Source organism: Thermobia domestica, chromosome 6 (assembly GCF_964235325.1).
Source record: "Thermobia domestica chromosome 6, izTheDome1.hap1.1, whole genome shotgun sequence".
NCBI lineage: Eukaryota > Metazoa > Arthropoda > Insecta > Zygentoma > Lepismatidae > Thermobia > Thermobia domestica.
The window spans coordinates 84,282,878-84,297,025 of NC_137459.1; the positions used below are offsets into that span (position 1 = coordinate 84,282,878).

Here is a 14,148-nt window from a genome sequence, read left to right on the forward strand (position 1 = left end):
TGGCTTTATTTTGTTAATAAAGTGGTAATCATCCAATATTATTTGTAAAATATGAGAATGTTCTTAATGCTTTCTACAGTGAAAACATGCAATGTAATATATTGTCTTAATTTGAAAAGTTGTGAAGGAGAACGAAACAAAAATGTTTGCATCAACAAAATATTAAAAAGATCTCTAAAGCAATTAGAATTATTTTAATTTCATTTCTTTCTTTGTTCTTTTCTTTCTTTTTTCTTAAAATTCAGGGAAGAAACGTAATGTACTTAGTGTTGCTGTTTGATAGACGCGCTCAGTTACTGTGGTGCATATCTACTAAGTTTAAATCAACTTGCTTAGGGGGGGCATTCAGTGTCTTCTAATACTTACCAAGAAAACTAAATATGTTTGCTTTCCAATAGATTTCCCATCCTTTGAATATATTTTGTCTGTTACCATTTCAAAGTTTCTGTGCGAAGTTGGAAATAGTTTTCCTTCTTTCTCTTGAAATGTGTATCGACAGCTTCTTCCTTCATATGAAGATTTCCAGAAAAGTATGTCCTGTGAAATGCTGTTTCAGATTTTGAGGGTGAAAATCACTGCCGTTAAGATCAGCTGAGTATTGAAGAGATCGTGATTTATGAGTGCAGCAGCATCTCCACGTCTCTAGATTCCTTTCCTCCATATTACAGACAATTTATCAGCTGTCATCTTAGCACTCCAAAATACAGATACCACAATTTTTCTGCCTGAATAGTAATAATAATAAATCTTTGTGAGGGGATAGGAGGATCTGTATTTCTACTGGATGGGTTTGTTTAGCTTTTGTGTCAAAGTAGTGAACCCATATTTCGTTCTTCGACTCATAAAATCTAAAATAAAAAAGTGAATTTGCTCGATATCTTCGTAAAATTTCCCTTGAATATGTCTGTATGATGTGCTTTCAATCAGGAGTCAGATCGCAGGGAATACCTTGCTGGCACATTTTGATACATAAATATTTACTTATCTACTGTGCCCATTCTCTAAACTGCTTTATACGAGGAAAAGTCTTTGCGCCATTTTTTCTCCGAGCTTGTTATACATTTTAATACAAAATCGAGATATACGAGCGATGCGGTAGGCTTTTTTTTTTTTTTTTTTCAATTTCTTCCACCGCACGGTACTGTTTCAGTTGCTAAAGATGGCCAGAGTGTTGAGGACGTCCACAGCATACGAGCAGATTATCAACTGACACACAGCTAGAGATATCCACAAGAAAATGGATCCAGTATATCGGGATAAGTGTTTGGTAGTGCGATGTGTGCAGTAGGGGTGCAAGGAGTTTGAAAATGGATGAGAAAATGTCTTAATACAATGAGCGATCAGGTTGATCTCGTTCCTCGATGACACAGAACGACGTTACGCATGGTGACGAAATAGTAGAAACAAATCAACGTTTTCATCTGAAGAACATTGTCAGGGAGCTAAACATTTCCTCTGGTCGCGTTTATGACATTGTTCACGATTCGTTGGGATACCGCAAGGTCATATGGTAGGCTCCTAAGCTTCTTAATGATGTTATCAATCTGAACCATTTGCAGCGTTATTTCTATGATCTTCTCGACTTTTCCGAACCTCATCGTCACGCGACGAAACATGGATATTGCAATACTCTCCAGAGTCAAAACGGCACAGCATGATGTGGAAACATCTCGGCTTGCCAGTAACGAAAAAATTCCGAACAGTACTGCCGACTGGTAAACTGATTCTCACAATGTTTTGGGACAGTTGGGAACCACTCCTACTGCATTACCTGCCAAGAGGTGAAACCTTCAATGCAAAACGCTACTTTCGCACACACTCATATCCGCGAGCAACCATTAGGGAAAGCGTCAAGGATTTGGTTTTCGTTCATAACAACGCAAAACTACACGTGGGGAACAAAACAATCGCCACATTTCTCTTTTAGAGGTGGGAGATTATGGAGCATTCCTCTTACAGTCCAGACCTTGCCCCCAGTGATTACTATTTTTTTGATCAATTGAAAATGTTCGTGGCAGGGCAAAGGTTCACGAGCGACACCGAAGCGCATAACGTTATTCGTTGTTGGTTCCGTGATCAGCAAGGCAAGGTTTGATGCCTTGTACGCAGCGGGCATCGAGAAACTTCGGGTACGGCAGGACGAGTGTCACAACAGATGTGATAATTATCTGAAAGAATAGGCAAAGGTGCGTAGAATATTGTGTCTATGTTCTTTTCCATGTAGTTTGTAAGCGCAAAGCTTTTTCGATTTTCTCTCGTATGTCTGGCGTAACTCGTCTGTTTGCCATTCATGTTGTCATGGTGCCATTCATGCCATTCATGGTTCCATGAATATTGTCAATGTTTCCTTAGGGTTTGCTGTCACTGACATGGGCGTTCTCGTATGACCGCTACATCTAAACGCATGGACTATATAGCAACAGATGATGGAGCGTTTCTCTAAAGTTTATTCCAAGTTCTCATGAATGTTTTTCAAGTTTAAGTCCTCATTTTCTAGTATTCGATCACATCATGAACTGCATCAGTTTTCCTGTTTTTCACTTTCGTACGGTCCTGTATTTTGACATCCTGAAAAATGAAAAGAATAAATGTTCATATTCAATACAGTTTTTCATACACTTGTACAATATACTTTCTAGGCATGTTAAAATGATATTACGAAGAGGGAAAAGGGTCAGTATTGGACATACTGAAACTTTCACATGTTTTTGTATATTTCATTCTTACAGTCTTTGGTATATGTCAAAGTGGTGGAAAGTCGAAGGAAAGTGTATGAATGAAACGCAAACTTTGGTTTTGCATCCTAGGGTTACAGCGTATAGGCTTAATAAGAAAAAAAGAGTATATTGCCATATTTAATTAAGACTGTGAGAATAAATTACCTGTTCAGTAGCGTTAACCTGTTTTCATTTGAAAATAATCTAATCAAATATATGTATTTATTTTACTTTTTCAAATAGAAATGGAGAAGAATGGTATAGACTACGGAGTGCTGTCCAACAGATGATGCTTCGTCCGAAAGAAGTCCATTATTACTTGCCGTTCGTTGATTCCGTAGCTAGAGATTTCGTTAAGCAACTAGGAAAGAAGCGGGATTCCAATGGCCAAATACAAAATCTTAGGAATGAAGTTGGAAAATGGTCGCTTGAGTGTAAGTTCGATATAGGAACAAGAGAAAAAGTGAATATTTAGAATGAGTGAACTTTCAAGACAAATTTGAAATATACTGTGTATTGGAATGCGTAAATCTGGTGCTTTAGTGTAGTTTTTAAGTATATGTAAGTAGTAATCTTATATAACAATTTGTATAATATTATGTGGCAGGATTCTTCCTGTTAAGAGAATAAAATGAAGGTACGGGTCACTGCACTGAACTTCCTCGCTTCAATTCCTTAAATTAAATCATCTTGTGCTGTAGCTATCAATGAAACACGTACCTGTGAAATACGAACAAAATTATAAAGAATTCTTGGAAAATTTCACCCCAAGAAAATTCACTCCAAATGTAAACTACCCCTTGTACAGCGGGAGACACTTCTAAATGGTACACCTTAGCCGTAAATCTCCATATGGCTGTACCATTTAGAAGTGTCCCCCGCTGTACATTTTTCCATAAGAAAATGACTTATATTGCCATAAGTAAGAGTTATTAATGAAATATTTGTTATAAAATAACAAAATCGCATAAGTTATATTTAAAAAAAAAAAAAACACTCATCCCAAGAGTGAACTACCCTTTGTGAATATTCTCATTGAAGATATTTACGCAATATTATAGAGTCATTAATGAAATACTATTTATAATATATATAAATATATATTACATCACGTGAGCTGTTTTTGAGAAAATTGTCAAAAAAAAATCTCATCCGTAAGAATAAACTATGTCTCGTACATTTTTTCAGGACAAATGCGTTATACCATATTGTCAAATTATTAATGAAACATGAACAATATCGCCTGAGTTATTTTTAAGAAAATCGTTTTGAAAAGATTCATCCTCAAGAATAAACTATCCTTTGTATATTTTTTTGCAGGACAAACGAATTATCACGTATTATTAGGTTACTAATAAACTATTTAATTATAAAATATGAACATAATTGCCTAAGTCGATTTTGAGAAAAGTCCGAAAAAACTCACCTCCAAGAATAAACTCCCCGTCGTACTTTTTTTTAAAGGACAAATGAGTTACGCCATATTGGCAGGTTATTAATGAAATATTTTCATGAGGTAACGAACAAAATCCTGTGTGTCGTTTTTGTGAAAATCGTCCGAAAATAGACTCACCCCAAAGAATAAAATACTACTAGTACATTTTTCAGGGCAAATAAGTTATGCCATATTCTCGGGTTAATAATGTCACATTTATTTGTGAAATATAAACAAGATTACCTGATCCGTTTTTGAGCAAATCATCCAGAAAAAACTCACTTCAAGAATAAACCACCCCTCGTAGATCTTACCCAGAGAAATTACTTATACCACAGTATGGAACTGTTAATGAAATATTGATATTTCAAATATAAAGAAAATCGTTACAACCGTTTTTGAGAAAATCGCAAATTTTGTTTTCACCCTTCGGTAACCTATCCTTATTTGTAGGGGTATTAAGAAAATTCGAACCCTCTCCACCCGGGAGAATCACATTGAAATCTTAAGGTTAGAATTTGGGAAAGATACATTAAACGGTATGGCCTTTAGGCGAGTGTACATCACGTACATACCATTGAGGAATAATCAACAAAAAACGTAGACTTAACCTTGGAAAAGCATTTGGCGCCGCGAATTCTTATTGTAAACAATGGAAAATAGAATATTGAGCATTAGAAATAGGGTGAAGCCCTTTCCGTTTTGTTCTGCGAACACAATTTTTAAAGCCCTTATGCTTTCCACTGATGTGTCAAATTCAACTATTTGTATGTAGTGTTCGTTCACTAAAATATTATATGAATCAATAAAGTTCAATCGCTTCACTCCAAATTGTCAATTGTTGCATACCTAGTATATATAGGCCGAAGTCGTGTAATGTGGAGACTTACTTTTACACGTTATATGAGCCACATCGAACTGTCCCGAATAGACGTTACATCGTTAACTTTACCATCGTAACTAGTCTCTTTTTTGTGTTTTAAATTTCATAGTCGAGTTTCTTGTTATTAAGATACGTTTCTGTGCCATTTCCTAATACTCACTTCTTGCCTCCCCCCGCCAAGTGAACTTTGTGGTGGACAAACAGCGTGTGCGTGGGTTTTCTCGGGGTTCTCCCGTTTCCTGCCACTTTCTTCATTCCACCATTTCATTCATTACTCATCATCACCGTCTCCTTTAGCCTAACCGGCATAAAAGTGGGACGTAAAACTCAAAGATTTCATTTCACTTTTCACTTTTTGCCTCTTTCATTCCTCCTGGTTTTTGAATGGAATTCAGTTTATATGATGGATGCAAATATACAGAAAGTATCTTAATATGCTCATGAGTAGGTTGATGTATTTTATTGTTTCCAAGCCATTCTTGTTAACGCTTTTGCTTCACACTAAAATAGAAAATAACTTAGGTTTATTTTCTATTTTAGTATGATCCAATAACCTATCACAGTGTGTGAGTGTTTGTTACTGTAATTTACGTGTTAATCTCATATATACATTTTATAGATAGAAACAAATAATATTTAGAAAACACATGAAATTTCAGGGTGCGTTTTTCGTAGTTGAGCCGTTCTTATTTTTTACCAGAAATGTAAGTGAACTTAACCCCAGCATGTGGGCTTTCTAAAACATTTTTTTATAAAGTCCTATACTGAATCCAGCGATTTATTTTTTAAATAAAATTTTTCGTTGCCTAAACAAAAATAATACAAAATTTGTTTTCCTATACCGCCTAGATACAAAATTTCATCATTTAGGTTATACAGCCATGTTAAAACAGTGGATTGCGTTTCATAATTTTTGTTTTCAATTAGCTGTTTCTGAATAAATTAATCAGTTAGAGTATGTAATTTATATTTGAATGCATTTATAAAAGCTACTTCAGTATCAGAAAAGTAAACAATTGAAAGGAATGTACGTCAAAGAACATAAGCAAAGTTTAAATGGTGCACATACCCACATAGATATAACTCTGACAGTTGCTTTATAGTGTGCTTATATTCTTCCTTTGTGCTTGTGGTTAATAAGCTTTAACCAGTAATATCATAGTGTTCTAATTGAACTTAAGGCTTATTTTGCACAATGCTTTTTTTATTTGTTCTCACGTATGATTTTATCAACTGCCTTTGTGACTTAGTAAACCTTTAACAATATTGTTTTTATTTTTATTGTAGGATACAAACAATTTCCGGATTGTTATTGATGCTTTGTATAATTTAAGAAATGGAGATAGTCGATATTAGCTTTAGCGAAATAGGGTTCGCATGGCACTAGTCTAGAATGATAAAAATACGTTAAAACGCAGATTGGTTAAAAATTATTGATACAGTGAATGAGGAACACTTTAGACATGCGTTTTTTTTTTTTTTCGTTAATTTATTTTAGGGGAATTATTGTGCAGAAATGAGGTTCCCCTCTCCACATTGCTTCAAAAACCTTAGGCAGGGTGCCTAGTACAGATTAAAGATATGCTATTCGCTTAAAGAAGTATGTAATTAGCATTAAAGCAGACTTAGGGACTGTAGGAAACAATGAAACATTAATAATAATAAATAAATAAAACTCTAAGAAACGAACTTCGACAAATTGGCTTGTAGTGAAATGATTTAAAAGCTTCGCAATAAAGAGATACAACATGTAAAAATTTGTGGATGTTCTTTCTACTTTAATCCCACATGCAATGTGTTCGCGTTAACTTAGGTGGTGGGGGGCACGGTGGGTCAGTGGTGAAGCGGTTACCTCTGGTGCGTGGGGTCCCTGGCTTGATCCCGGCCAGGTAATTTTGTGGTGGACAGCATCGTGTCCGTGGGCTTTCTCGAGGTACTCCCGTTTCTCCCAGTTTCTCATTCCACCAATTCTTCAATCATTCACTTGGTTTAATCATCATCTCCCTTAGCCTAAAGGGCATAATTATGGGACGTTAAACTGAAAGATTTCATTTTTTATTTTAGACGACTGCGGTAAATGCACAACATTGATGAAATCTGACCTTAGTTCTCGATTGTCTCTGTTTTCTATATTTAAAGTCATATTAAAATCATTGTTCAGAATGCTCTCAGGACACGTGTCTGTAGAAAGTAGATTTTATGGTTAGTCGACAAGCTCCTTTCACACCAATACCGTTTAATATTCATTATATGCATTATGAGCCAAATATAGAAACGAACAACTTAATTAATTACTAAAAAAGTGATGCAATGTGCAATTATTTTTAACAAAACACTAATGCAAATAATGGCAGTTTAGTTCTTGCTTAATTTTAATTTTCTTTTGTTTTTCTTCGCTTTTTTCGTTTTATTTCTTTCTTACCTGCATGTAATTTTTGTTTGTTATTAGTAGTTGTAGATAATGTATGTGCTTTCTAGCTTCAGGAATGGTATGTTTTGAGACACGATTAGGCTGTATGAGTGGTGGCATGACAGAGGCAAGAGCAGAATCAATGGTGGAGGCTAATAAAACTATATTTCATCTTTCTGGATTACTAAAATTTTCTCTTCCTGTATATAGATATATAACTACTCCAAGGTGGAGGAAACTGGTTGAAGCTGAAGACTTTTTCTATAGGTATATAAATGCTTCTCTTCTATTATGCTTCTACTAGAAACAAATTGTTTATTGGTATAACAAGTAGTATGTGCGTAACCGTTAGGAGTATGAACACAACCAAATATATCTAGTTATATCATTTTCTTCGCTGTAATGACGAACAGTTAGTGATAGTGATTTTTTGTTTTCAAGTTACTTTGTTGTTTCGAAAACCTTTTTACTTTTTTCATAGTGTCCATGCCGGGGTTTCGTTAACTCTGTTCTTCACTTTAAGAGTATTTGTGTTCTGAATTATGAGCTGGAGGTTGTTTTATCACAAAACTTTTACTATATCGATTTACTTTTAGTATACATAAGTTTATTCTTTATAAAAGATGCTTTTTGTTCTATATGTAGCCAATTATTATTATTTTTTTTAAGCAATGCAACGAAGTTTGTTAATGACACCATCGATAAAATAAGGACTCTTACTGATAAAAAGCAGCTTAAAGATGGTCAATACAACTTTATGACTTATCTTCTGGGAAAGAAGGAACTGACAAAGAAAGATGTTTTCATCATAAGTTTGTCCTTATTTGGTGATGGGTTAAGTACAGTAAGTATTTGACTATGGTACGACTTATTTGTTTTCTCTGAAATTGAAATTGATATAATTACAATCTCCGAAATTTAGTTCAGATACAAAGTGAAGTTTATATCAAGCGACTACCGCTTGTTCCACAGAAGAGGTGTCATTGAGATGGGTGACACTTTTTTTTTTTCTTTTATTAAATACAGTATTGTTGAAAGGACACGAAACACACACAGTACTGTGCACATGAGTAGGGTATTTCTCTCGGAACAAAAGGCTCAAATTAAATTTGACTTCCTGTACTTTCTTACAACTATGCTGATCTTTGTTATCCACTTCTTGAAATTCAGTTGATTGTTTACAAAGAAGGAATAGTCGCAATCAATATAATATTGGTATATCAATGTTTGGTGTATCAATATATTATTGCAGTTTCCTTCTCAAATGAGTCTATAAGCACGTGAAATGAGTCACAAATATGTACTCTCTCATCGCAGTTTGTAAAATTGCAATTTTATTCAATTTCTCTCAAGTTTCAGTGTATCCGGCAATGGTGGAATATATCTGAACCAAGCTCTTTTAACCATTCTCATTATCTTTATTTGACCGTATTTTTCTGTGGGCAAGGGGGAAAAATTAGAAAAGATAGTACAATATCCCCATGATTCAGTTTAATAACTTTTGCACTGCCAGGCGACAAGTAGGGGGGAGGGGGGATTCCAGTAACGTAATGTATAGTGTTGTTCTGTCAATATTTGTGTCATAGATGAAAGCATGAAGTAGCCGCATGTCCTTTTCTATAACGCCTAGTGGTCGAGGCAAGGAGTGGTCGTTGAAAAAAGTTCCAAATACGTTAACTTTACGAGACTTCACATCGGTTCCTGAAGAAAGAAAGAAAAAAAGAAAAAAAAAGTAGTCGTCTTCAAGAGAAAATTTGACTCAGGATGTTTTTATTAAAGCTCGTTTACAATGCGTGAGAAGTGATTCTACGTATGAAAACAAAATATCTGTGTAACAAAAAAGGTGAAGACTGTTTCTTTCTTTGTGTTTTCAAAACGACAATTCATAGGCGTTATGCGACAGGCGGCCCACAAAGGATCATAACGTGGACTGTCCAGAGATACAAAGATCAGACTGGATAATGAGTGAGCAAGGAATTCCTCAAAGAACGCAAGGGGTTGGTTGCGTGGACATTATGAGAGAAATATAGGTCGAGAGGGTGTGTGGGGGATGACCATTTACATTTAAACGAATATCTAAATGGTGATGGCAGTCACATTCGCATTCTAAATGTCGGAGTTGTCCATAGTTATATAACCCGACAGGAAGGAAGAGGACTGAAATGCATGAAAACAATACATACGTAAATCGTAAACAGTTCGGAAGGAATGTCAAGTGAAGGATAGTGATGTACTTGACACACACACGCACACACAAAGATCGAAAAATAAAACAGTATAATATACGTACAGTAAATGGTAGCAGGAAGTATCCAGAAAATACATTACATTACATGCCTTTTTCGAAGGTGCTCCAATCTTACATTTGTTTCCCCTTTCTACAAATAACGATAAACAGTTGTGCTAGCAAAATCGAGCCTATGAAGTAAATAATGAAAATTTCAGCGGTGTTTTGACTCACTAGGACACTCCTCTGTTTTGACTCACTAGGACACTGGCTTCGATTCATAAACTGCATTCTTCTAGTATGGGCTTACGATCAATCAGCATAAAATTATTCCTACAATCACTAAACAGTAAGCGAAGTTCTGGTACTTCTTCAACCGTACAGTAAACTTATTTAATAAACAAGTCATTGCTTAATGAAAATTCAATGGATTTATATTTCAAGGGGATCAACCAGGATCTTAAAACATAGTTGCATCAAAAATTTCATTCGGCACTCAAGTGGTGTTGCTGAATGATTAAACTGTATCTTTTGCTATCAGTTTCTAAAATTAAGTGACCTCTCTTGGTGTGAAGTTAGAGTTGAAAGGCATTTTGGGACTGATGCTACACATCAATCTTACCAACAGTATGTAATATCCTTACTTCAAGGAACCGCATCATCAGCACGTCAAACATTCTGCAATCTACATTTGGTTATTTTGGAAAATCGTGTGTATAAGTCACATCGTCCCTAAAACAACTGCCTCAAGATCTTCTCGTTAGCATTTTCCAACCTAAAGTACTCTACCAATCATATTTTAAAACACTCAGTCATTAAAAAAAAAAAAAAAAAAAAAAAAAAGGGGGGGGGGGGGCACAATTTTCCAACATTCCGAAAGTTGTGATTCTTCCAACTTCATATATATCCTGTATTAACTCCCACTGTCCGGTCGTGTATGTTGTCGAAACACTTCTTGCTTTCGATCCGGATCAACACTCATCGATATTTCAGCGCGCAAATCTCCCTGCCCCAAAATACTGACCCGTCACAACAGATTGCTTTTTTAGAGACACTTATTATTGATAATTTGACAATATTCATTACATTCAAAGAGTGAAAAATTGATTGAACCGAGATTCGAAGTCAAGTGTCCAGTTTACCGTGCTGTTCTCTTAACCGTTACAATATCCAGTCCACTTTTGAAACCGGCCGCTCAGACCAGCCACACGTTTCTCTGTCCAGTGGTGCATTCTTTCACTCTTCGAATATCATTAAATTTGCACCAATAGAGGAATTGGTGTTAAAGTTTAAAATTGGTTGTTTCTTCCGTTATCGTAATAATAATCTTGGTAGTACGAAATAAATTCTAATCAATTTTAAGTTAAATAAATTGATTGCTACTTAGCAAGAAGTGGAAGATATTTTTGTTGTTGTTAGTGTTGTATAGAATTAATGTGTATTAACTATAAGCAATGTAATTTTTCTTTTACCTTTACAGTATTATTGCTAAAATTGTCATTTTTTAATGCATAAAATCAAAACATTAGATTTTTAATACTGTTCAGAAGTACACAGTAGCACCATTCTTGTGTACTGTTCATGGACACATTTTAGACACAAGTGTTCAGTTCATCACGAATCGAATATTACCTAGAAATCTGTAATTAGTGAATTATTCTTGTTTGGGAGCTGTTTGTGCTTCGTGTTCAAGCACAGCTTTCTACAAAAATAAAATTAAATTGAAGCACTTTTTTTTTTTTTTTTTTTTTTTTTTTGTTGTTGTTGTTGTAGACTACTCCAAGTTTGCTCTTTAATCTCTATTGCTTGGCGACCAACCAGAAAGTTCAAGAGAAAGCATACAAGGAAATTATGTCTGTTGTCGGACAGGAAGAGCCAATTACTATTGAAAAACTGAATAAACTGCAGTATTTGAAGGCAGTTGTTAAGGAAACGTTTAGGTGAGTTAGGATATGAGTTGGTTGTTGACATTATGATTGTATTATATTTTTACAATACTGCTTCAGTAAGTTTTGTGTTGTTTGAATTAAATTGAAGATCCATTGTGTGTAATAACTTTTTAAAATTCTAGTTAAAATTCACAAATTCTAGTGGTATTTAAATGCAAGAACAAACTGTAATCAAAAACACATAATTTGCAGGCGATCAAATCCATATTTCGTTTCAGTGTTCAAATAAATATATGCTAAACTATACCAAATACAAAAATAATAAATCAACAACAACTATTACATGTAAAAAGTACGGTTGTATGAGTGTTTGTTAGATTTGACATTTAAAAGTATTATTTCTTGAAGGAAAAGATCAGATGAAGTCCGATGTTCAAACAAAAGAAGACTTGAAAAGGGAAGGACTTAAGGAATATTTACTTCAGTAAAGTTATGTGTTTCAAATATTTCATAATTTCTTATTTATTTATTTGCCACGTTTAAAACGCATATTGAAGGAATAGAATTCCATCTTTATAAGGTTTTGGACTCTATTGGTTTCCCTGCATCCTTCCTGAATTAGAAATTAAGTACTTGGATTCATTGTTCCTGTAATATGTAAAGAAAAAAAAAAAATAGTATCTTCATCAGACTTCTACTCCTTCTGGCTGTTTGAGAGTTGGTCACCTCTTATATACTTTCCGGAGATCAACTTTTAATTAGGCTCTGCCCCTTCATTAAAAAGTAACACTTGCGTGGTTTTCACTTTCACTTTTTAGCTGCACACATGCCATATTAAAAGTTTACTTTCTCGCTGGATAGATTCTGTCCTTTAATTATCCCTATTTTTCTTATTAGTTCGTTCTCTTTCTTTCTTCCTTTTCATTTCTTCTTTAAGCAGAATCTTCTCCCACTCTTTATTTATCGAGAATCCTGCATTCCAATTCATCACTTTGTCTCCTGCCTTTATAATCTCCCTGGCTTTTATCCATTTTCTCACCAAAGTTCTCTTCTCTACTTCTATGACCTCTGCTCCTTCCCACTCTATTCTGTGGTTTGTCTCTTTCTGATGCTTATATATCGCATTGTTATCCCTTTTCAATCTTACATCATCCTTGTGCTGTTTTATCCTTTCTTCCATCTTTTTTGTTTCTCCTATGTAAATTTTGTTACACTGCGCGCATCCTGCTCTATATATTACCCACTTTTCGTCTTCGTCTGCTATTGCTTTTCTCTTGGTTTTCCTGACTGGTTCAATTATTCTGCTTCCTCCTTCCTGTACATCCTTATTCCTGCTTTCCGAAGCATTCTCTTTGTCTTCTCTGTTTCTTTGCCTAGGATTTCTATTCCAAACCATTTTTGTTCTTGTTTTTTTCCTCTTTATTCCTGTCTCTTGCTATTTTTCGTGTGACTCTTTCTTCTTCGTTGTATCCATTTCTCCTTAGTTGTGCCCAGAACTTCTTTAAATCTCTTTTCCTCTGTTCTTCATTTGTGTTTAAGTCTCCTATTCTTTCCTCCATGCTTTTTATGAAGTTCTTCTTGAGGACCAGTAGAACGGCAGTGTGCAGTGAACTGAGCATATGGTGATAGTGTGAAATTGGCGGCCACTCTGATTTCCAGACGGTAGTTTGTTAGCGCTCAGTTTTGTGGTACGAGCATGGCGAAAGTGACAAGTGTGCTGTGTCTGTCGCGAGAAACAGTGTCCGGAGTAATGATGGCCTACAAAATTCAGGGTAAAACCACATCGACGAAGAGGAACAATGTCGAAAGGAAATCTTGAGTAACAAGTTCCGCCAAGCAATAAAGCAGATTATTACTCAGAACCGTCGTGCGACTGCGGTGCAAGTGACGTAGGAGCAGTGTCAACAGTCAGATTCGCCGCAAGTTACATTACGTGGACATACGATGTCGGGTTGTGCGGGAGAAACCACTGACAAGAGACCATCACACTTTAGCATGACGGCAATGTTGAAGAGAGCAAATCATGATAAGGAAGCACAAAAGTTCCAGGGAAAAAAGAAAGAAACAGCTGGATTACTTCTCCAGATCGTCACAAAAGAACAAAAAGTTTAGAGTAATCATAAGGCATGTAGAGATAAAATAATCATAAGGCATATAGAGAGCATACTTCAGTGTGTATACAATTAAATATGGTTTGTGTCAAGAAACTTAAAGTTTTTCAAATTAGTCATAATTTGCAGAAATGATAATTAGTGATGATAGAGGAGAGTATAATATAGTTGGTCAAGCGACGTTTTCTTTTTTTTCTTTCTTTTTTTTCAGTTACTACTAATGTGTTTGGTTCATTGTATAACTCGGAATTTAGCATTCCTTTCAGCAGCATAGTTATATGAATTGTAGACCTACAGCTTAACGTGGGTTCCGAATCACATGAGCTCCCACCGGAAATCGAACCCAGGTCTGCCGCACGAAGGCTCGTAAAACCACTTTCATGTGTTAAGGAAATTTGTTCAGGTTATAGTGGCATGTTTAATTGTTTGTCATAATGTGTAATTATTATTATTAAACATTATGAAAAGTAGAACAA

At 35.1% G+C, this 14,148-nt stretch overlaps 1 protein-coding gene across 3 annotated transcripts in view; it reads left to right on the plus strand.

Moving 5' to 3' along the window:
• LOC145688082 (putative cytochrome P450 CYP44) overlaps positions 1–14,148 on the plus strand; it is a 53,752-nt gene that overhangs the window by 24,421 nt on the left and 15,183 nt on the right. For all 3 annotated transcript variants that reach the window (XM_081761808.1, XM_081761807.1, XM_081761810.1), the window contains exons 4-7: positions 2,961–3,151; positions 7,514–7,712; positions 8,115–8,289; positions 11,446–11,612. In XM_081761808.1, the coding sequence (XP_081617934.1) occupies positions 2,961–3,151; positions 7,514–7,712; positions 8,115–8,289; positions 11,446–11,612 (732 nt within the window). The remainder of the gene's footprint in view (positions 1–2,960; positions 3,152–7,513; positions 7,713–8,114; positions 8,290–11,445; positions 11,613–14,148) is intronic.